Raw genomic sequence first — 24968 nt, 5'->3', positions numbered from 1 at the left:
CTTCAATCCCTCTCTCACTATGATCCCTACACTAGTCATGATCAGCTCCATGTTGGCAATGGTAAGGGTATTCCCATAACTCACATTGGTCAGTCCCCTATCTCTTCTCCCTCCTCTTCTCTCTCCTCTTCTCTTCATTTCAGACTTAACAATATTCTGTATGTTCCTACAATCTCTAAACCTCTTCTCTCTGTTCAAAAGTTATGTCAAGACAATAATGTTTTCTTCGAATTTCATTCCTCTCATTTCCTTGTCAAGGATCAGGTCAACAGGCAGACTCTTCTTTCCGGGCCGAGCAGTAATGGTCTCTAAACACTCAAGGCTCCCTCTTCCCAAATACCTTCCGCCAGTATTGCCGAAAGAATGTCCATTGATGGGTGGCATCATCGCCTTGGACATCCTCACGAGCGTCTCCTCCATTTCATACTAAGCACCAATAATTTGCCGTGTCAGTCTACACGGCTGAGTCATCTGTGTAGCGCCTGCCAACTTGGCAAGGCCAGTCAATTATCATTAGGTCTATCCTCCTCCTTAGTTTATTTCCTGATGATCTAGTTTACAGTGATGTATGGGGACCCTCCCCTACCCCCTCCCCTGAAGGTCATAAGTATTTTGTAATTTTTGTTGATGACTTTTCTAAATACATTTGGTTTTATCCCATGGTTCGTAAATCTGATGTTTTTGAAAATTTAAGCGCTTTCAGGCCTTGGTTGAACGCCACTTTTCTCGTAAGTTAAAATCAATACAAACTGATTGGGGCAATGAGTACCGCACCCTCCCTACTTTCTTTGCCCCTCTTGGTATTGCCCATTGCAAGGCTTGCCCCCATACACATAAGCAATAGGGTGCAGTTAAATGTTGCCATCATCATATAGTTGAGATTGGCCTCACCCTGCTCGCTCATGGGTCCGTTCCCAAGCAGTACTGGCGGTATGCCTTTGACACAGCTGTGTACCTAATCAATCGGATGCCCTGTCGCACCACAAATCATATTTCCCCCTTTCAGCATGTCTTTCACAAGGCCCTTGATTACAAATTTCTTCGTGCTCAGGTGCTATTGTTTTCCCTATCTTTGTCATTATAATGCTCATAAGATGGATTTTCGATCCACTCCCTGCGTTTTCCTTGGGTACAACGACTCCCATGCCAGGTATTGCTGCCTTGATGTTGCCTCTAATCGTCTCTATATTGCAAGGCACGTTCGCTTTGACGAGACCATCTTTCCATTCTCCATCCCTATATCCTCTCCCTCTACCGTAGTTCCTCTCTCCACTCCTTGGGCTGCTGCCCCCATTGGGTTACTTCCTCCTTTGCTTCCTCATTATCCTACTCATCCCGCAGATCCTACAGGCCCTATGCCCCCACCGCCCCACATGGCTGCTCGATCTCCCCCTAGCACCCCAATGCCTCTAGCACTAGCCTCTCCTCTCTCATCTCCTCCTACTCGCCAAACCAGGCCCCTAACCGAGCTATATACCCAACCGTCCTCCTCCATCAAACCTTCCCCTGCCTAGCCAAATCCTGAACTCGGCCTCACCTCCATCCCAACGCCCCCTGCACCCCCCTAACGTGTTTATAAAATGACCCTACGGCCCCGACCCAGCACCCTCAGCTCCCACCGAACCGACCTACTTCTCCTAAGCCAACAAAATCCCTAAGTGGCATGCTACGATGTTAAATGAGTTCAACGCCCTTCTTTGCAATAGGACTTCGAGTCTCGTGCCATGAGTATGAACCTAGTTGGTTGCAAATGGGTATTCTGCAAGGCTGATGGTACCCTTGAACGCTATAAAGCGCGCCTTGTGGGCAACTTCCATCAACAAGAGGAGGTTGATTATAATGAGACATTTAGTCCAATGGTGAAACCCACAACTATTCGGTCCATCCTCGCCATTGCTACTTCCCAGGGCTGGCCGGTTCGGCAACTCGACGTTCACAATGCTTTTCTCCATAGGGTACTCTCTGAGGATGTTTCTATGGTCCAACCTCCTGGTTTTGAAGACCGTGCTAATCCCTCTCATGTATGCAAACTCCATCGGTCGTTGTATGGACTCAAACAGGCACCTCGTGCCTGGTTTCAACGCTTGACACAGTTCCTTATTCATTTGGGTTTTATCAACTCCAAGACCGACCCCTCCTTATTTATTTTCCTTCGCGTCGGCATTCAAATATATATTTTAATTTATGTTGATGACATCCTTGTGACCAACAACTCCCCCTCTCAGGTAACTCGTCTACTTCAACAGCTGGCCAATGAGTTCTCTAATCAAGGACCTTGGTCCTCTGCATTTTTTTCTTGGAATTGAGGCTACCAAGCAATCGACTGGCCTTCTTCTCTCTCAGACACAGTATGTGGATGATTTACTTAAAAGGTCTGGTATAACTGATTGCAAAATTATTCAGACACCAATGGCTACTTCGCTCAAGCCATCGGACAAAGGGGGTGCCCCATTGTCTGATCCATCCACCTATTGTTCCATTGTCAGGGCTCTTCAGTACATTACCTTAACTCGTCCTAATGTGACTTTTGTTGTTAACAAAGTATGCCAATTCATTCATGCTCCTACAGAGGATCACTGGTCCATGGTGAAGCATATACTTCACTATCTCAAGGGCACTCGCACTCATGGCTTGCTTCTTGAGCGCTCTTCCCATCCCACTCTTCAGGCATTTAGTGATGCGGATTGGGCCGGTTGCTCCGCTGACCGACGCTCTACTGGAGGCTATGCGATCTTCCTTGGCCCTAACCTCATATCCTGGACTGCTCGTAAGCAACGTACAGTAGCACGCTCATCCACAGAGGCTGAATATAAGGCTGTTGTAGATGCCTCCGCGGAGCTCATTTGGCTGGAATCTTTATTCCAGGAAATCAATTTTCTCTCCCTGGCCCCCCTATGCTGTGGTGTGACAACATTGGGGCCACCTATCTCTCTGCCAATCCCCTTTTTCACACTCGCACAAATCATATTGAGATCGATTTTCACTTTGTCCAGGAACAGGTGGCACTTCATCAGCTCTCTGTGCAATTTGTTTCTACAAAGGACCAGCTTGCAAATATATTCACTAAGGCTCTTCCGACTGCACGCTTTCAGTTCCTACGTGACAAGTTGAAGATCCGCGAATGCAACTCTTCCACTTGAGGGGGTGTATTGACGCAATATTGAGTCTACCCATATCGGGTAACTCAATATATGCTGACCTCTCTTGTGGTAGGATTCTATATTTTATGTGATTCATATTGTGTATCCATATTAGTAGTTGCCTATTATGGCCAGCCAGCTAGGGCACACCTCTTGTATATATATTCTGTTTATGTAATCCTGAAGATCAATATACACATATTATTCAAATCCAAAACTGCGTTAACACCCACCAAGGTTGCCATTACATCTCACAAGAGCAAACTACATCTCACAACAAATCACAGCAAAGAGCAATATTTTTTGCCAAAAATCATTCGAGGTTCTAGGCCCTTCTCCTTTATTTATAACTCCATCGCAATCACTAAAGTAAGAAACCCCTAAATATGGTAGGAGGATCCCTTAAAACTAAATTTTCTCTTTAAAAGAGAAGCTATTCTAGAACATACAAAAAAAAAATTAAATAAATAAATAATTAATCCTGTATAGGACTATAGTCCCTAATATTTGGGCTTATAGAATTGACCCTTACAATGGTAAAGCCAAAAATATTAAACCCATGGCCCATACAATCCATTGGACCCTTGAATTAAGCCTAAATTAACCAAACTTAAACCATAGGTTCACTAGAACCCAAAAAACTAAAACAAGCCCAAAACAATAGGACCATCTTCTCTTCTTGCTGGAATTCTGCATCAGTTAGCAGTGTTTTTTTTTTTTTTTTTTTTTTTTTTTTTTTTTTTTTTTAATAACCCCAAACTATTATATTTCTATCATTTCAGATTTTTGCATAATCAAAATGTGCTCAGCACCTTAAGGTTAGCCATCAGAGGTGTAAGTTAATACTAAAGAGCTACTACACAAACAAAGTCCTTTTGATACCAATTTTTCTTTTTCTTTTTTCTGATTAAATCCTAAAGTATTTTATTGGCACTTCCAGCACGTGAAAAGTACCACCAGAGAAACGAAAGAAATTTAAGGAAACCTATAAAGCTTTTACCATGCAACTTAGGAAACAAACTTGCACTACGTGGAATGAAACCCAATTCTTTTGATCTTAGTATGGAAACACATAAAGGAAAGTAGAGGTTGCCTTATACCCATATTCAATCTCAGAAGATTTTCCAATTCCTTTGGGCTCATCTCACTTGGTGCAGAACATGAACTCCTGAAGGCATGCCATTAACCACATAAGAAAATGTACAGATTTGCTTCAGTCAGTTCCTCTCTCAATGTAAAATCCCAATAAGGAAAACAACCCTCTAACTGACCATCTTGGATCCCAAGAATTCTCTGCACATGTCCATTTTGGAGGAAGAAGAGCATCCACAGGAAGCCTTCGCCATTTAGAGCAACCATCACACCGAGCCCACTGATCCTGTTCCCTGGAAGACCAATTTCAGGACAGCATTAAATTAATGGATTGCATTACATAGCAATGAACAGTAGGGCTCATCTTAAATTTAACATATATATATATATACATACTAATCAGATGGTGTGGTCAGGCTGTGGTGCATGCACATCAAAGCAACATTTTCATGTCCTCAGTAGTAGCAATAGTACTTTAAGAAAATAAGATGTTGAAACTTGAAAGTGTTTTTTTTTTTTTTCATTGGAGACATAAAAGTAGAAATTCACAAGCATACATAGCTTATCACATAAACATCTAAGAAATAGAAATGCTGACAAAGATGATGGTAGAAGAAGTACAGTATACAAAGTCTACCTAGAAAAGAGACAGAAGACAGAAGACAGAAGACAGAAAAGAGGACCAAATCAAAATTGTGAAATTAGAATTGCACAGCTTCTCTGAATTGTGTGCTATAATAAAGAGAAAAAACCATTAACTTACCCAGATGATCGGGCTGTAAATATAGTTCTCTTCCCAACAACTGGTGGTTCCTGTTCCCAGGAAAAACATCAAAATATAAGAAGGATTACTCACCCATACCTGAAATAATGAGAATGAAGCAATCTAAGGAAGAAAAAAAAGATTTAGAAGCATGGACAGGAGCTTCAAAAAAGAAGCACACTAAAAGATTAATTAAAAACCAGATATGTTGACTATTAAACTCTAACAACCTGCTGGGTAGATCACCTTCAGCTTTGGATCAGTCATAGGGCCCAAGTAATGGAGATAACCCTCCAAATATCACACCCAACCAAGGATTTTAGTATCAGTATCGGGTATCGTATCAGAGGGTGTGATTTTAAAGACAAATCATATCGAATTGTATTGGAGAGGCCCACGATATGTATGGAAATGTTCAAGAAATGCATGGATGTGCTTATGATATAAAATACAGTTTTGATATATAAAAAACTTATTACGCAATATGTATTTATATATCAGCTTCATGCAAGGATTTGAATCATTTTTACCTAATCTAGTGATACAACAAAAAATAAAAATAAAAAAGATATTTACCAAAAAAAAAAAAAAAAAAAAAAAGAGAGAGAGATGCAACTTTACAAATTTTCAGCCCAAATCTGTTCCAATCTGTGATTTGAACACTGCAAGTCCCCAAAACTTGTTGAAATGAAAAACTATGGTTGTCTTTTTATGTTAGATGATTTCATCCAACTCATATCGAAGAGAAAAACAAGTTTCCAAGGCCTTCGGCTGCTCACTTTCATATCTCACTCACGGTTTTTGTTTTGCAGATTTAAAGAAGGCGTATTAACTGTATCCTACCAGTTATTGGACCATATCAGTCCTGTATTGGTTGATACTTTTTTTTTTTTTTTTTGAAAATAAGATTTGCATCGCTACCCACCGATACGTATTGGTCCATATGATACTATACCTACTGATACTTAAAACCCTACACCAAACATATGGTTAGATTGTGAGTTATAAACAAGGATAGAAAATTGAAGGTAATTTACCAAACATATGGTTAGATTGTGATTGATCCTTATGCATATTCTGACAGTGGAAATAACTTCAATGAAGCCTACAAATTCATCTATCTCACAGAGGAAAAACAGAATCATGCCAAAATGTAGGTTTTTTAAGCAAATGGAAAAGGTTCTTCCAGCATAGATAAATGTGAGGAAGAAAAAAAAAATCTACACCAAAATAAAGAAATAAAAAAATGACTAACTTTGTACTCTTCAAATTCTTGGTCCTCAACCATGATGCTAGGCTTGACAATTGGAGGAGGGTCAAGCGTTGGCTGCAGCTGCAAGCTCTCATTTTTGTGCGAGCCAATATCCACGTCAGCTGAACTCAAGTGTTCAGATAGAGCACTTAGGTGGGGATCCGTGCTTCCCTTCAGTGAGCGGAGAAGGCCAGAGTAACCACTTATTATAGGCAGTTTCTAAATAATGCTCGAAAAGAAAGTTTTGTTGGCATGTGGAGCATTAGCAAGAACAGAAATTTGGGTATCCTATCTAATAAATAACTAAATATTAATTAAAAGTTACAGTGCTAACACAAATTATGACTTTGGTTCCTAACTCCTAATTCGGGTGGATGCAGATATTGGCTGTAGAAAAGAGGCCTATGAAGCTGGATGTCTTTCTACCTGCATAGGAATAGAGTTTGATGCCTTTCGGAACCCCATAACAAGTTTTCCTTCTGGATAGATCCGGCTGAATGTCACTGCAACAAAGAAGTTTGAAATCAGAAGAAAAGGAGAATCACTCATACAGAATATCTCAACTTCTGCTGAAGGGATTGCATAATATGGTGAAAATGAAAAAGCTAGCACTTAATCAAGAAAATGAGGCTTCAAAAATACAATAAGATGCTTAAATCTCTACAATATTTTGGACCTACAGATATGAAAGATCCGTCCCAGCAGCAATGTCTTCCAAGTTTGGACAAAGCAAGGTGATCGGACCACCACAGCCTATGTCTATGGTGCCACAGTAATCTTACAGCTCTTACTTACTTGGTACACGAATCTATTCGAGTGTAAACCATCTTTTCAGAAATGAGTTAAAACACTTAACAATCATACCCAAGCAAAGAAAATGAATACCCCCTATACTCCATTTGAATAGGGTTGTCATCAAATTAACATCACAGGGCTCCAGTATCAGCTACCGGGATATAAGATGCACTGTAAAGGTTCCATCAAATGGAAAAAAGGAGAACCTGCCATAAAGGAACAGTTAAAGCAAGTGAAAAACAGATGATTCCAACAGTAGTTTTCCCTTCTCTTCAGTAATAAAAACAAAAAAGAAAGTAGAGGCAACCGGAAAGAAGAAGAAGGAAAGAAGAGAGTAAGATAGAAGAGTTTACGGAGAATAAGCCGCAGTAATAATCGATCTCACTTCATCCAGTATATTAAGGATTTAAGGGCTGATTTGATATGATTTCTATTCCAATTTCATGGGGTCATAAATTGAAATTGGATGTTTGGTACGATTTTTTTACCATATATATGAGAAACTGAAATCAATTTCATTTGAAATTGTGAAAAAGCTGAGGAGCTGTTTCGATTGTGAAATCGAAATTGATTTTAGTCTTGGTCTTTAATAAGCATTTGGTTAATTTGATGGGCAAAGCAGTAATTTCATGATAAAAATAAAATACTGCCCATCTTCTCCTAATGGTCTTACCACCACCACCCAGTAGAAATCTAAAGGTTGCAAGAGAACAAATGAGCAAGAAAGGAGATGAGAGTAAAAGGTTAAAGAAGAAGAAGAAGAAGAGAAAGAGCTGGCGGTAGAAGTTGTGAGAGAATACACTTCTCTCTCCTATATTGAATCACTTAACTATTAAGAGAAATTACATCCTTACCTCCCATGCTAATATAAGCTAGCCAATGGAGGTAAAAAGTAAAACAGGGAAAAACAGATAACTTAATAGCCCAATACCTAAAGCACTCTTATTACATTAACTCTAACACTCCACTTCAAGCTAAAGAATAAATGTCTTACATTCTCAGTTTGCACAACAGAGTACTGAAATAATGAGGGATGAGCCCTTTGATGAAGATATCAATCAACTGACCACTTGTCCTCACAAAGGAGTGCATATGTAAATAAAGTCAATCTTCTATTTAATGAAATATTGGTCCAACTTAGTATGCTTTGCCCAGTCATATTGCATAGGATTGTAGGCTATACTTATAGGCTATAACAGCCTTGCTATCATAATAGAGTTGCATAGGTGCTTCAGTATCAAACCTCAACTCTTGGAACAGCCTTCTCAACCATAGGAGTTCACATACTCTATAAACCATAACCCTGAATTCTACCTCAGCATTTGATCGAGCCACAACATGTTTTTTTTTTTTTTTTTCTTTCATGTGACTAGGTTACTACCCACAAATATACAATAGCCTGATGTAGACCATCTCTCGGAAACAGAACCAACCCAATCGGCATCAATGTAACCTTCTATCCTTAATTGGTTGAGCCTAGCATATAATAGCCCTTTGCCTGGGGAGGACTTCAAGTACCTCAGGATGTGATATATAACATCCAAGTGCCCACTCTTGGGGGCATGCATAAATTGACGCACTACCTCAACTACGTGGGTGATATTTGGACGAGTCAGAGAGTTAGATAAACCTCCCCACTAGTCTCTAGTATTTCCTTGCATCAATAAGGGATGGACCACAATCTTATCATAGCTTATGATTTTGCTCAATAGGAGAGTTTGCTAGTTAACAACCCAACATTCATAGAGTTTGCTGGTTAACAACTCAACATTCATATTTCTTTGAACAAGTCCAACACAAACTTACTTTGACAAATATATTCCCTTCTCTGAATAAGACACTTTCCCTAAGAAATATTTCAAGGGTTCAAAGTCTTTGATTTCAAACTGTTAAGCAAGGTAGGACTTCAGTTTATTTATTTCAACCCTATCATCTCTTGTCACCACAATATCATCCACATAGACAATTAGGGTTGTCATAGTACTGTTAACTTTCCGGGTAAATATAGTCCAGTTGATTATAGGTATATCCATTCTTCAGAATAGCCTGCCTCAACCTGTCAAACCAAGCCTTCGGGGACTATTTGAGGCCTAAACCTTTCTTGAGGAGACACTTTCCCTTCAACCAGGAAAACTTGAATCCTGGTGGAGTGTGCATATATATTTCCCCTTCTAAGTTATTATGGAGGAAAACATTCTTCACATCCAGCTGATACAATGGCCAATCTTTATTGGCCGCCAATAATAAGAGGACTTCATATTGAATCGTGTTTAACCACAGAGGAAAATGTCTCCTGATAGTCAATCCCATATACCTGACTATATCCTTTCGCTATTAGCCCAGCCTTATACTTCTCAACAATAGCATCTATTCGGTACTTGATTGAGTAGACTCATCCACATCCAACTGGTACTCTCCCCCTAGGAAGATCAACCAATTTCCAAGTGCAGTTCTTCTCCGAAGCCATCATTTCCCCACACATGGCTTCTTTCCACTTTGGGTAAGAAATGGCCTCAACAACATTTTTGGGAATGGGAGTAGAGGAAAAAGCAATAGAGAAGGTAATATTTGTAGGAGAGAGAGTATCGTAGGAAACAAACTTGGCTATAGGACAAGTACAAGCTCTCTTTCCCTTTCAAATAGCAATGGGAAGATCTATCTCAGAAGGAGGGGATGAGTGTTACCTGATTGAGGAAGGTGGATCTCAAGATGTGGATCTAAAGAGGACTCCTGGCAGCTCTTCTTTCCCTTTCTTTTGTAAACAAGTAACCGCTTCTCATTACCAGCTCCCCTTGAATGATCAAGGACATCAAGAACATCCACCTCCTTTTATTTCCCCACATCATGTGAAGGAGGGATATGTAAAGGTGGAAGAAAGAGGGCGACATCAACGGCCTTTTCACTCCCACTATTCTCCTCCTAAAGAGGGTGCTGATAAGGAGTAAAGAAAGAAGGTGAAACCTTTGGAGAGAAGGTGCCTTCAGGAAGGGGGATATTAGCATTTGTAGCCTTTGACAGAGGGGGCCATACTTAAGGAAAAGGCATTTGAGGGTCATTGGGTCAAGCTTAGTCCAAGTAGATTTATTAATATGTATATAGCAAACATACTCAAGAACCTTGGGAGGAATAGAGAAACTAAAAGTTTGAGGCGACAGAATTTCCAAAGGGGTTTTGGAACCAAAGAGAGATTAGTGGCATACAGTTGATTAAAAAGACTGCAATAAGAAGGGAATCAGACCAAAAAGTCTTAAGAACATACATCAGACTCCTAGTGACTTCCAATAAGTGGAGATTTTTCATTTCAACTATCCCATTCTATTGGAGTGTATCAACATAAGCAAGCTGAGAGTCCACCATACATGTACATATCAAATTGAGTGCAAACCATTTGATAGAAATTCTTGATAGCAATATACAATATAGACCTGACCTCACTCTTACGTTTAATAAAATAAAAGTCCATGTAGTGCAGGAACAATCATCAACAAATGAGACAAAATAGTGATAGCCAAATAAAGAGGAAAAGAGAGAAGTTCCCTAAACATTAGTATGCACAATATGAAAAGGAACAGTGGCCCTATTACCGTGATAAGGATAAAAGGAACAATAATTCCTAGCAAACAAATATGGTTCACACTGAAATACATGGGAAGAAGAAATTGAAGAAAACAAGTGTGGCAACTGTTTTTTCATAACAGCTAAAGAAAGATGGCTCAAACGTTGATGCCGAAGCATCACAGAATAAACAATATTGATGTCACTACACCCACAAGTGTAAGACTGAGCAATAGGGGAAAAAAATTGTTCCTCGATTAAAAAGGTAGAGCCCTTTCTCCTCACGTCCACTACCAATAATCATATTCGTTACCAAATGCTAAAAAATACAATAAAGGGGAAAAATGTGACATAACAATTCAAGGATTTTGGCTAAGTGGGTCACAAATAAAAGATTAGTGGCGAAGTTAAGAACATGAGAATAAAATTAAGGGAAATAGAAAAAGTAACATGGACACTGCCCTTACCAGAAATTAGTGGAAAGAAAACCATCAACAACTTTAAACTTATCCCTACTAGAACAGACAAAATAGGAATCATAAACACTAAGACCAACCAGTCATATGGTCAATGGTTCCAGAGTCAATGACCCATAAAGAGGTAGTGAAAGGAGCAAATGTAGAGACCTGCAAAGCTAAAGCTAAAATATATGGCATTATAGGTGTAGAAGAAGAGCTACCCAACTGTGATATCCTCCCTATGAGAGAATTGTGGTATGTCTATAATCTAGATGGATATCTCATAGGTTCAACTTAAGTTATCATAGTGTGTGCTTTGGCTCCCCCTCTCCTATCACAACGCATACCAGTGGATCTTCCACGTATACAAGGGGATGACCATGAAGCACCCAACATCCCCAATTAAGCCTATCTCAATCATCCCCACGGGTTGGCCCTTAGCCTCTTCCTCCACCACGCCAATTTCTATGGGAGCTAGAAGTAAGATCAAAACATTAAAGTGATGATATAGTTTCCATGGCCACTCAAAACATTAAATTGATGGTATAGTTGCCATGGCCACTCTCCAAGTCTCCTCCTCACTTTACAAGTAGCTATTGACCTCATTAAGGAGGGAAGACGAGACCAACCCAAAATTTGTACCTGGATTGGTTCATATTCCAGATTCAGCCCACCAAAGAGAATTAGGACACACTCTTTCTCAAGTATTCGGTATACCTTTCCTTCATCCTTTGGATTTGATAGTTGGAGGTGCCTATAATGGTTATACTCCTCCTAGAGAGCAATAACAATGTTATAATGTTCAAAATTTGTCCTGTCTTGCTTCATTGTGACGATCTTCTGGAGGATTTGGTAGACCTTAGCCGAGTCACCCACTCAATCAAAAGTCTTGGAGGCATTATCCCAAATTCGTTGACAGTTTCCTTTTTCATAAACCTCCTACTGATCTCAAGTTTCATAGAGAAGATCAACCAAGTCATAACAGTGGATTTCTCGGTCTCCCATTTCTGAAATGTTGGATCACTTGTGTTAGGAGCTTAAATAGTGTGCCTATAATGTACCTAACTTCCCCCTACTTTGTAGGGAATATAGTTCTCAAGGCGACAATACAGTAGAGGGATGCCTAAGCACTGAGGCGTGCCTAGGTCACCAAGGCACTCAAGTGTTGTTTTTTTTCTTCTCTTTTAGTATGCTACATATGCTTTTTATCATAAAAAATCAATATCAAGTCATCAAAAATCAATATTAAGGCACATCAAAACATCAAATCATCAAAAATCAACATGAAGCCAAATTAAATCATCAAAAATCAACATTAAGTCACATTAAGTCATTAAAAATCAACTGAATGAAAATAATTTGATAATATTATTTTTATCATACTTTTGGTTTTTAACAATCTTTTACCATGATAAGATTTATGAAAATTTCAAAATTGAGAAAAACCCCAACATTTGAAAGTTGAAAATCTCCCCTATAATAAAAAATCCATTTTTTGTTCTTGGACTGGGGGTTGACTTTTTTACCCTTTTGGTATTTAATTTTTAAAATATTATTACTAGATCCAAATAGGGTGTACTTTCTTATTTATAAATAATATATTAAGTAAATGAAATAACATATTTGACATAAATAAGTGTTGCAGCTTACACTAAGACCCAACGAAACCACCTAGCTGCCTAGGTGGCGCCTATGTGACACCATAACAACTTTGGTAGGGAAAGCTCCACAGAATAAGCCCAATCCAAGTAGTTGGTGTTGTCCAACTTGACAATGGAAATTTGGGTGTTGGATTTTCAAAGGCAATATGAGTAGTGAGGTTAGTACATCAATTGAAAAGATCAAAACAATACCAGAATAGGATCTTTTCTAAAAAAAATAAATAAATTCATATTTGGATTAGGTGGATAAATGAGGGTAATGATCAAATCTGGTTTAGTGAGCATAGGATAGTCTACTTATTGAAAAGTTGTTGATGGATGCAAATGATGGGATACACAAATAACAAAAGTAACACCCAGGCTTCACACTGCAAGGTGGTTTGATTGGATCAAACACCAACCTTCTTTGATCATACACAAGGGATTCCTTGATCAAACACAAGGGGTTCTTCAATGGAGAAGAGAATTGATACACAAACAATAAAAGTAACACCCGGACTTCATACCACAAGGTGGTTCGAGTAGATCAAACACCAACCTTCCCTGATCACACACAAGAAATCTTTAATGGAGAAGAGAGTTGCATTAACAAACTTTGTTTTGAAATTGTGAGTTATTCCATGAGTGCATCCAATTGATCCCTATTTATAGAACCAACCCAACAAAACATTACAAAGACATTTACCAAAAATATCTAACTTTCACCTAAAAATAATAGAAAGTCCTCAACTACCAACTACTAAAGTTGAAAAAGCCCCCACCTATTAAAGTTGGGGTAGGAAAGTCATCTCCTTCCAACTACCAAAGTTGGAAAAGTCTTCACCTACCATCACTTACAAATGAGTTGGTTTCCCCTTTCTAAAAATTAAAAAAAGGTAAAAGTAAAAGTAACTTCTAAATACTTAAATTGAACTGACATTAGACCAACATGGTCCATGGTTCAATTGGACTAAACCAAGACTTGAAAGCATGAAATAAGAATTCTAGCTACTCCTGTGGCCTTCTTCCTACAGATGTAGGTCTTCAAATCTACATCAAGTAAGACGGGAACCACAAGTCGAAGCTTCCATAGGTTCAGTAACTTCCAATGACATGGCACAAGAGTTGATTTAATATCCAAACCAAATGAGGGGTACACACTCTACCCAAATACTCCTTAGTATTAGAAGGAAAAAAAAAACCGAAAGAAGAACAAACACACAAAATGAAAAAATCCAATTCAATACACTCTTTAAAGTGTAGCATCATCTCATAACAACCACGATTTTAGAAATTGGAATAAAGACCAGCATCAGAGTGTATCGGGACTGGATCAGACACATTACCTCTAGTTTTAATTTTAAAATGGTTTTTTACCTTTTTACCCTTGGTCCGTTCCAATCCACCAAAGTAGGATCGCCCTAGAATTGGGATCGCTTATGACCGATACCAATCCAATCTAGGAGATTCACCACATACCAATCTGATCCCTTAAACCATGATAACAACTCAAGAGATTCAAACAACATAGCCCTCGAACATAATGCAATTGGAAGCATCACACTCAACATTTCAAGAACAAAACGAGAGCGAAAAACAGTGCTTATGGTACCTATCAAACAAAGTGGCCGGATTTTACACATCGTAAGATGATCTATACCTTTATAGAGCTGGTTTTCATTTTCTGTCAGAAAAAAAAAAAATTTCTTGTAACAAAATTGTGGAGGAAAAAAAAATAAGGTTAATACTTGTAGAATTGGGGAAATTTGGACTTATCCCTTAATGGGCATAGTCCTTCCTTTATTTATAATAAAAACAATAGTCCTAATCCTTACATGAGTAGTAGTCCTAATCCTACCATGAGTTTGAATGGTCCTAGAGAGTCCTAATTACATTATTCAATACTCCCCCTCAAGTTGATGTATGGATATCATGCATACCAACTTGGACAGAATAAAATAAAAAGATTTACTACTAAGTCCCTTTGTGAGAACATCGGCTAACTGATCTTCACTTCGCACAAAGGGAATACAGATCAGTCCTTGCTCTAACTTCTCTTTGATGAAATGCCTATCGATCTTGATATGCTTGGTCCGATCATGCTGAACAGGGTTGTGTGCCATATTGATGGCTGACTTATTATCATAATATAATAACATCAGCACCTAAGTGGACACACCCAGGTCATGAAGGAGACCTTACAACCAAAGTAGCTCGCAAATCCCATGTGCCATAGCTCGGAACTCAGCCTCAGCACTTGATCTCCACAACTGACTGCTTCTTACTGCGCCACGTAACCAAGTTACCACCAACAAATGTACAGTAGCCAATAGTAGAGCGACGATCATTTGGAGAGCCCACCCAATCAGCATCAGTGTATGCTTCAATCTTCATGTGATATGTAGGAGAGAATAAAATGCCGTTTCCTGGTGTTGTCTTAAAGTACCTAAGAATCCGGTTCACAACATCCATATGGGATGAATAGGGATGCGTGCATGTACTGACTCACCAAACTTACGGCATGAGCTATGTCTAGTGTTGAATGGGATAGAGATAGATATATGAGTCTTCCAACTAGTCTTTGATACCGACCTTTGTTAACAGGTTCATCTTCCTTGCTTCTGAGATGAGTTAACATACCAATCTCTGAGAGGAGGTCCAAGGTATATTTTCTTTGTGAGAGAATAATACCCTTGGTCGAATGTGCCACCTTAATGCCAAGAAAATATTTCAGACTTCCTAACCTCCTAGGTCCTTGATCTCAAACTCCTTACCAACATAGGCCTTGAGCTCAGAGATTTCATATGTATCATTGCCAGTAACAACAATATCATCCACATATACTATCAGTACAGTAATCTGATCACCACCTTTTTTAATAAATAGTCTATTATCAGCATTACTTTGTGTAAAGCCAACATCTATCATAGCCTTGTGAAAACAACCAAACCATGCCCTGGGAGATTGCTTCAATCCATAGGAGCTCTCTTCAGTTTACACACCTTGCCTTGTGTTTCTAAACTAGAGTACCCAGGAAGAATATCCATATATACCTCTTCAGTCAATTCTCCATAAAGAAAGACATTTCTGACATCCAGCTGTTGTAGCTCTCATCCTCGGTTCACTGCACAGGAGATGATAACTCAAACTGTATTCATTTTTGCTACAGATGCAAAGGTCTCCTGGTAATCAATCCCATAAGTCTGAGTAAAGCCCTTTGTTACCAGTCATGCCTTGTATCAATCCACAATCCCATCAGCATTATGCTTAACCATGAACACCCATTTGCAGCCAACTAGTCGCTTTTCCAGGGGAAGAAAAACCAAATCCCATGTGTTATTCTTGTGAAAAGCTCTCATCTCCTCATTCATTGCCTCCTTCCACTTAGGTTCTATATTTGCCTCCTGCCAGGTTTGAGGAATAGAAACAGAGGACAAGGAAGACACAAATGCACGATATGATGGGGAGAAAACATAATATGACACCACGTTAGAAATAAGATGTTGAGTACAAGTCTTATTACCTTTTCTATGAGCAATAGGAACATCAAAGAGACTGATCAAAAGTGAGGGGAAAGGTTATACCTGGAAGGGAAGACTCAGGATCAGGAAGCAATGGAGTAGCAGTAGTAGTATGAGTGATAGTTTCAGCTCTCCTTTTTTTCCGAGAGAATACCTATATCACTGGACCATCCTGTGTTTTTTGCTTAATTTGTAGCTCCCCCTGAATGGGAGCCTCCTGCTCCTGAATTAATGGTTCTCCCTGGACAGTATCCTTTAGACCAATGGGAACCTCTGAACTAGTAGCCTTTATTCCAGTATCCCTCTGAGTAGCACCACCATCTATGGTAAGGTGTAAAGGACAATCAAAAGTAGGAATCTAAATCACCTCTTCACCACTAGAGGACTCCCCCTGAAGAGATGGAAAGTAAGCCTCAGTCTCACGAAATAACACATCCATGGAAACAAAGAGCCATCGAGAAGGTGGATGATTGCACCGGTATCCCTTCTGAGTGGGAGAATAGCCCATAAAAACACACCGGAGTCCACAATGATCAAGCTTGCCAGGAACCTAACGATTACGAACAAAACACACAACTAAAGACCTTGGGAGGAATAACAAAAGTTCGAGACCCAGATAACAACTCAATGGGACTCTTAAAGCCAAGTACTCGGGAAGGCATCCTATTGATGAGACAGGCAGCAATGAGAATAGCCTCACTCCAATAGGGAGCAGGGACTTGCATCTCAAACATCAGGGATCGAGCAACCTGAAGGAGGTGGCGATTCTTGCGTTCAGCCACACCATTCTATGCCGAAGTATCCACACAATTAGTCTGATGAATTATCCCATAATCAACCAAGTAAGACTGAAAGGAACCATCCATATATTCCTTCCGATTGTTAGTTCGTAGTATCTTGATTTTAGCATCAAACTGAGTCTTAACCATGCAATGAAATTCCCGAAAGCACTGAAAAACCTCTCTTATGATACAATAAATAAATCCAAGTAGAACGAGTATTGCAATCAATAAAAGTAACAAACCATCGATAGCCAAAAATAGAGACACAACGGCCAGGTCCCCAAACATCATAATGAATTAAAGTAAAAGAAACAGTACTTCTATTATCAGAAAGAGGATAAACATTCTGAGTTTGTTTTTCCAAAACACATGCATCACAAATAAACTGGTCCATAGTACAGTGTTAAACTAATGCTGGAAATATTCTAGATGAAGTGCCCCATGGGGGGTGACCCAAACGTCAATGCCATCCCAAAAGTTCAGAGTGCTAAACCAGATGAAGTGTGTAGAGCTCGAGAGGGACCAGTGTCTAGGTAATAGAGACCACCACTCATTCTACCATTGCCAACGTTGCCCCCGTCACCAAGTCCTGAAACACACAGTGAGTAGGAAAGAAAGTGACTTTACAGTTTCAAATCCTTAGTGATACTACCAATGGACAACAAATTAGTAGAAAACTTAGGAACATGTAACACAGAGGATAACACTGAACAAAACCCAACCCAGCAATGCGAACTTTGGTATTACTTGAAGAGGGACAATAGGTAGAAAAGAAGGTATATAAACCGGTTATGTGATCAGTAGCCCCGAAGTCAATTATCTAGGACTGGGAGACTACAGATGCACTATGACCACAAACTATAGCACTTGAGTGAGCGGAGTGAGAGGCAGTGATTGTTGGTAGAGAGGAGGCAGCAGTAGTAGTAGAGGATCTCATCTGAGTCAACATACGATGAAGCAGAGCCATTTCGTCAGTAGAGAAGGACGCACCTGCATTAGTGGAGTTATTAGAATCAACTGTAGTCTCAGACTGATTTTCCTGAGTGTTCTTCCCATGACCTTGATTATGCCCAAGAGAATTAGTAGGACGTCCATGAAGCTTCCAACAAGTCTCCCTTGTGTCACGCTCCTTTCCACAAAAGTCACATTTAAAAACTGGTTTGTTGGAAGAGGATGAAGTAAGAGGTCGGGAACCTGTACCAGTAGAAGAAACAAGAGTGGAGCGATCCTGAGAAACAGGTTGCAACATCTCAGATTGACGTTGTTCCTCAGCCTGAATGATCGAGTAGGCTTCCTCAAGGGTGGGTGATGGATCACGATTAAGCACATTAGCCTTAATCTAATCATATTCCATATTGAGACCTACTAAGAAAAAATAAACACGGAGCTCCTCACGCTTCTTAAACCCAACAACATCAGTCTCACAAACAGGTTGATAAGTCTCATAACAATCAATCTCATTCAACATACCCTGCAGATCAGAGAATATTGAGCCACAGAAAGCTCTTTCTGAGTAGCCTAATGAACCTTCTTCCTCAGTTCAAAACACTGGGCACGCTTGCCCAAGTGAGAATAAGTGGCCTTAGCAACTTTCCAAATCTTAGCAGCAGAATCAAGTAATAGCTATGTCCGAGCAATAGAAGAAGACATAGAATTAATAAGGTAGGACATTACCATCCAATTGGCAGCATCCCATCTGACTTGAGCAGGACCTGCAGTAGAAGGGCGTACGGAATTACCTGTGAGAAATCTGGCATAAACACGTCCAACAATCGACAGGTAGTAAGACCGAGACCAAATCAGATAGTTGCTTCCATCCAAATTGATGATGCTAGTAGGGAAAATGGGGTAATCATGTCCAAAGGAACGACCCCCTGCTTACTGAGTAACTGATATCCCAGAATCTTCAGACGCTATAGGTGCAGGTTCAACAAGCACAGGAGAGGAGGACCAAGCTAGAGCTAAGTAAGCATAAGAAACTTCAAGACAAAGGCCCCCAGTGTGAGAACACTCACCACTGAGGGAGAGAACCGAAAAAAGGCAAAATTGCCCCCCTTTTTTTTTGGAAATTAGCATATATGTTAAAGTTGGGTTGGGTGAGGTCTAGTTGGTTTAGGAGTAATACGGTTGGTTCAAGTTATGTCTATCTGGTTAGGTTTGGTTGGTTTGAGTTTAGTTGGTTTGGGCTTAGTTTGGGTCGAGTTGGTTTAGGAGTTGGCTTAGGAAAGTTCTGGTTTAGTAAGGAGTTAGGTTTGGGTTAGTTCTGGTTTGGGTTCTGGTTATAATTGGTCTGGTTAGTTTGGGATTTTAGAGAATGTCGAGATCTGGTTGCAGGAGGCCACGGCGAGAGGCAAGGATGGAGATCGGCAGGGATTGAGGTAGGGGTTTATTTATGGGAGGTTTAGTCGCAGAGGCTGAAGTTGCAGAGGCTGGTCAAGAGTTGCAGGCGATGGTTGGGATCGATGGCGACTGGAGATGGATCGCAAGGTGTCGCAGTATACTGGAGATGTGTCGCAAGGTGTAGTAGGGTGCTGGAGATGGGTCACAAGTTTCAGGTCTGGGTTTCAGGCGAGAGTTGTAGGAGATGATTGGGATCGATTGCAGGTTTCAAGCGATGAGTTTTGGCGAGAGGTTGGTTGCAGTGCCACTGTGCTGGAGATTGGTCGCAAGAGTCATGGGACTAGGTAGCGGCTGTGAGGTTAAAACGTAAGGGAAGGAAACAGGTAATAAGTTGGGATTTTTGGGTTTGGCACTGATGATCAGACCCCCTCTGATACCATGTAGAATTGGGGAAATTTGGACTTATCCCTTAATGGGCACAGTCCTTCCTTTATTTATAATAAAAACAGTAGTCCTGATCCTTACATGAGTCTGAATGGTCCTAGAGAGTCCTAATTACATTATTCAACATTACTATTTGAAGATCAATTTTATATATGTTGGACACCATTGGCTGATTTACAGCCACACAGAACCAGGTTATTTTGTCTGAAAATTAATTATTTTAATTTCTGATTTTTTTTTTAAATTATTTTAAAAATTACAGAAAAATCGAAACATAGGGAAAAATCTCTGTTCGGGTTTGAAATTTCTTTAAAATTGATGAATTATCTAGGTCCTAGTGTTAAACATTATGGGTAATGGCCATACTAGAGAATGTATACAAAATAAATCAAACTACCATTTTGGGTGTGATTTTTTAAAATCTAAATGTTCCACTATGTTTAGAAGGGTATTAAATAGGGTGTCATAGAAGTTTCATGACCTAATTTGGCCTCGAAACCAGCCAAAATTTCGGTTTCGGTCGAAACATTTTAGCCTCGAAACTGAAACCTAGTATTATGCCAATTTTAGGTTTCATATAGAAAGCAGCCATGTCATTCCAATGGAGTTTTCTGTCTCCCATTTCTGGAATGTGGAATCAGTAGGACTTGGGACCTTGATATATTCAGTTATGCTTAGTTTCCCACGACTCCTCAAGAATCACAGGGAATATGCCTAGTCCAAATAGTTGGAATTATCCATCTCAACAATAGAAATCTAGACATTGGTACTTTCCAGACTCCAGAGTAAAAAGGCTGGAACCGCTACTTGTGCCACCAGCTAGGGAGTCCACTAGTCCACTGACCTCAGACATCATTCTGAAATATACTAGGGAAATTGGTTGGATACCCTAACCAAATGGAGACTCCACAATCTACCCACACTTCTTCCCGATGGTGGAAACACTTAATCTCAAATATCAAGATAAAATCACAGACATGGAGTAATCCCAAGTTCCCAACCAGAGCAATCATACACTTTCAAACAGCACTATGCATCAACCAAGAACAGCTATCCAACTCCTAAGCTTCTAACAGAAGTATCTGTAATTAGACTAGGATAGGGGTCTAACTAAGTCTCAAACTGCAGGAACTTTTAGTCAAAGAACAACCAATAATCACCCACAGATAGGCAACAAACAACACACCAGAATAAAGGAATAAACAGTGCCTCGTAAATCAGAATTTCCAAACCCAGAAATTAGGGATTGTGATGTCAGATAATATACTAGATGATAGGACTAACCAGAAGCAGTAATAGGGTCCTAACAGTCCACACACAGTAGTAAAACACCACAGGAACAGGACAGGGCTAGGGCTCGGTTGGAGATAACTGATCCACAATTGTTAAGGCATCGCCTAGCAAACAACAACATCCAAAACCTTCTCCCAACTTAATGGGGTCGGCATGGGATCATTTAGTACCAAAAAATAAATATAAATATGTAATTAAAAAAGAAATCAAACTTCACTAGTTCACTTCTCTTGTTTACTTACATTCCCCCCCCCCTCTAAATAATGTTGTTTCTAACATAATGTTGTAGTAATGATGTTGCTAGATAAAGTGGCAAATTAGTGCATAGTCAATCTATATCATTGTTGTAATGTTGTAAGCATAATTATACAGATATAATTACTGCATTAAAAAAAAAAAAAAAAACAACGGCACCTAGACGACGCCTCATTGCCTAAGTGCTTAGGTGGCCCTCCAATGCCTTGGGTCGCCTAGGTGCCTTGACAACTATGAACTGATTTCACAAACTAGGGCTTTATTGGGGCTTGAAACTCCATTAGAGTATTAAACTAGGAAGGTGCTATTAGTGGTCAAAGTCTCTAGCCAAACCAAAGTCAGTTACAGGGTGTGATTGATCTAGAATCGAGGCTAAACCGAGTTGACCCTTTTGGAAATCTTGACCGAGATGAACCGGGTCCGGTTAGATTTTTGAGTTTAGTAGAATCTTTTAGGATTTATTTTATTTGGGAAAGATTTAGTTATTTTATTTTGGAGGATATTTTTGCAATCTTTTATTTTGATAGTTGTTATACAAGTAGGGAGTTAAGGATTTATTTTATTTGGGAAAGATTTAGTTATTTTATTTTGGAGGATATTTTTGCAATCTTTTATTTTGGTAGTTGTTATACAAGTAGGGAGTTACCGATTCCAATTTTGTTCAGTTTCTAATTTTATTAGTCTAACTTTCAGGAGACATTAAGAGATTTTACTTCTATTTCAGTTTAGTTTTAATTTCAGTTTGGTATAAAAAGGCATGTAACCCAACTTGTGAAAGGGAATGTTTTTTGAAGAATGAATTGAATGAATGGTTATTGTGACTGGTAGGTACTATAGCAATTGCTATGGTCGTGTGACCTTTTCTCACCCCCTGTGCAATCTCTATTTCTCTCCATCTCTCTCTTCTGGTTTTCCCTCATCTTCTTTTCTCTTTTCTGATCTTTCACTTTATTTCTTCTTCATCCTTTTTTTTATTTTCTGGCTTTTCTTGTTATACTCTGTTCTGGCTGAAAGCTGCAGATCACAAAATAGATGGGTTGTTCTTTTTTGTGACTGGTCTTTTGACCTGAGACTTTAAACGAAGATATCCCCTCCCTGGGTGACCAGACCCTTAGAGCTTCATGTGCCGTAAACCATCCTTGCTATGAGGAATCAAACCTGCAAATCAGGTTGGTTTAAGATATCACTCAGATTGGTTGCAGATACTGACTGGCAGCATAATACCCAAATCTCAGAGCTGCCAATGCATGCTTCTAGGAGCCCTTGGTGCTACGAACCAATGCCTGAAAGGTCAAGTCCAGCAGGCCAAAGATGAGATTCTTGTCATTCTTCTGCTAGCTTCTGCCCTGTTCTTCTTGGCTGAAGGTTGAAGACAACCTAAACCAGAATCGTGGCTTGCCTATTTCTAAAAGGTACTTTTTTCTTTTGGCTATTATTCTCTTTTGTCCTTTGTGTTTCCAAAATACCCCTACTTTTCCACTTTTTTACCTCCAACCTTTGCCTTAGTTTTGCTTCTTAATTTACCCCTTCACAATAATTCCTATTTCCCTCCATATCCCATCATTTACTTGAACCTCCATTTACACTTTAAGATCCCTTTTTTAATTACAAGTCTGCCACTCCCTTATAAAGTTCCATTTATTTACAATTCTGCCATTCTATTCTTGGGTTGAGTTATTTGGTGATTGGGTGGGCCCCTAAGCGATCCAATTCCGACTTTTGGAACCTGTATCCACATTAGTGATGGGAGCTAAAGCTGGATTGCAGAAAACAGGTCACAGTAGCAACATGGGTATGTGATTGTGGTTAGAATGACGGTTTATGGATAGATCTATAAGGGATGGATGAACAGGGTTGGTGGTTGCAGTTTCAAGGCTAACTGAGTAGCAACAATAGAATTATTACAAGTTGCATGTTTCAGAAAAGGTAGACACAGAGCATCCGCAAGCAAGTGAAATCCATACATACCTTGCTCATTTATTGCTGCTTTTGGATCCCCTCTGCTCTTCTTGGGTTACAAAGCTTAAAGAAGGAACAGGGTGCTCCAATTGACTCTCAAACCAGCATTGTGAATCAGGCTTGATATCAAGTTATAAAAATAGTAAAGAAAGTATAGGCAGAAAGAAAGAAGAAAAGAAGAACAGAGGAGCAGTGAGTTATCATTTTCACTTCAGCCTGTATATTACGGATTTAAGATTGAAAAACATGTTATAACTCTACTTACAAAAGTATTCCCCCTTGGGTGAGAAAACATATTCCCAAAATACCCTTTTTCTAACATCTTCAAATCAAATTTTAAAAGAAAAGCCTAAACATGAGTTGTGAAACACTCCAAGCTCCAATAAAATTTTCCACAGAAGAATGATGACATAATCTGACACATATCTGCACTGGAATGCTATGAAATGAGAGGTCCATTGACAAGATCAACTTCAGGTGCTTTTGTCAGTAGTCAGATATAAAGACATGAAAAATACCAGTATCACCAGCTTGTAATTGCATAGACTGTATGCATGGGGTTACACCCTCTAACACATACATCCTGCTGTTGTTATTAGGCCAAAATCTGAACTGAAATACCCAATCTTTGCCCTTCACATCTTGAATCTTCAATTGAAGGCCTTCTGGTTGAGAGATAGGAGGAAAATAAGCCTGCATATATGGTTTCATGTCAAACTATAAATAGTCTGAGAAAGCCAACAAAAGAATTTCCTATTGCCTTGTACAAAGCTAGAAAAGAGTACACTTTCGGACTATATAAAAATGACACTGTCATTTTCTAGCCATATCCAAACATGGCAGGTATCAACACATATGTCAATATCAACCGACACTTCATTTTTCTTTTCCAGTTGGAAAAAATAAATAAATTAAATAAATAATGAGTGAGGTAGGGAGGCTTGCACACAGAAAGTATATGTTATGTAATGATGAGAAAACATAATTAAAAAAGAACATAAATTATATGCGATCATAATTACTCTGCACATATATGAACATGTCCGTGTGTCAAGCTCCTAAGGTTGCCATGTTGGATATCAGCATTTGTTTTCAAGACCTGTTCACATAGTTTTTGAAACTTTCTTACCTCAGCACATGCTTTTGGGAGCACTAAACGACCAATCCGACCTGCATCACTAGCACTCAGGACTTTCTCAAACAATGGCACAATTGTAGAATTTGAACTTGAAGACCAAAAGAGTCAAGGAAATCACAGTTGTAACACCAGCATGCAGCAAGTTATAACAGCGGTTGCAATTCAGATATCAAGTATTTCTAAAATCTCAAAAGAAAAATAAAGACAATCATGGATACTCTCCAGATATTTGCTGCAGTTCTTGGTCCGTTATTTTTGGCCAATAACGTGGAAGCAATTGGCTCCGCACTCGTCCCTCGGCAGGTGGCCTTGCAACACGTATGTGAGGGAGTATGTCTTTGTTTCCCTCCAACCCTGTGCTGCTACCCATCTTCAGTGGCTTGGGCAAAATATGGCAGCCATCACCATCCACTGTATTGTCCACAGAAATGGATGGCAGTTCACCAACATTATCTGCTGCGGATGTACCAAATTTATACGGCCTTTCATCACGTGGGATCTGCATGAAGTTTTAGGAAGTATCAGGAATGTATAGGATTTA

General features: G+C 39.4%; 1 protein-coding gene across 5 annotated transcripts in view; it reads right to left on the bottom strand.

Moving 5' to 3' along the window:
• Positions 1-245: 245 nt before the first annotated feature.
• The window catches only part of LOC122084429 (B3 domain-containing transcription repressor VAL2-like), a 41975-nt gene continuing 17252 nt past the window's right edge, over positions 246-24968 (bottom strand). For 4 of the 5 annotated variants that reach the window (XM_042652680.1, XM_042652675.1, XM_042652667.1 and 1 more), the window contains exons 5-12: positions 24646-24926; positions 24419-24515; positions 23808-23982; positions 6674-6750; positions 6251-6418; positions 4996-5045; positions 4412-4525; positions 246-4308 (exon numbers count right to left, since the gene is read on the bottom strand). In XM_042652680.1, the coding sequence (XP_042508614.1) occupies positions 4167-4308; positions 4412-4525; positions 4996-5045; positions 6251-6418; positions 6674-6750; positions 23808-23982; positions 24419-24515; positions 24646-24926 (1104 nt within the window). In that variant the 3' untranslated portion in view covers positions 246-4166. The remainder of the gene's footprint in view (positions 4309-4411; positions 4526-4995; positions 5046-6250; positions 6419-6673; positions 6751-23807; positions 23983-24418; positions 24516-24645; positions 24927-24968) is intronic. The other variant, XM_042652689.1, reaches the window with a different exon arrangement.

Source organism: Macadamia integrifolia, chromosome 1 (assembly GCF_013358625.1).
Source record: "Macadamia integrifolia cultivar HAES 741 chromosome 1, SCU_Mint_v3, whole genome shotgun sequence".
Classification (NCBI taxonomy): domain Eukaryota; kingdom Viridiplantae; phylum Streptophyta; class Magnoliopsida; order Proteales; family Proteaceae; genus Macadamia; species Macadamia integrifolia.
Note: the sequence above shows the minus strand (reverse complement) of the source record. Positions and strands in the feature narration are given on the sequence as shown.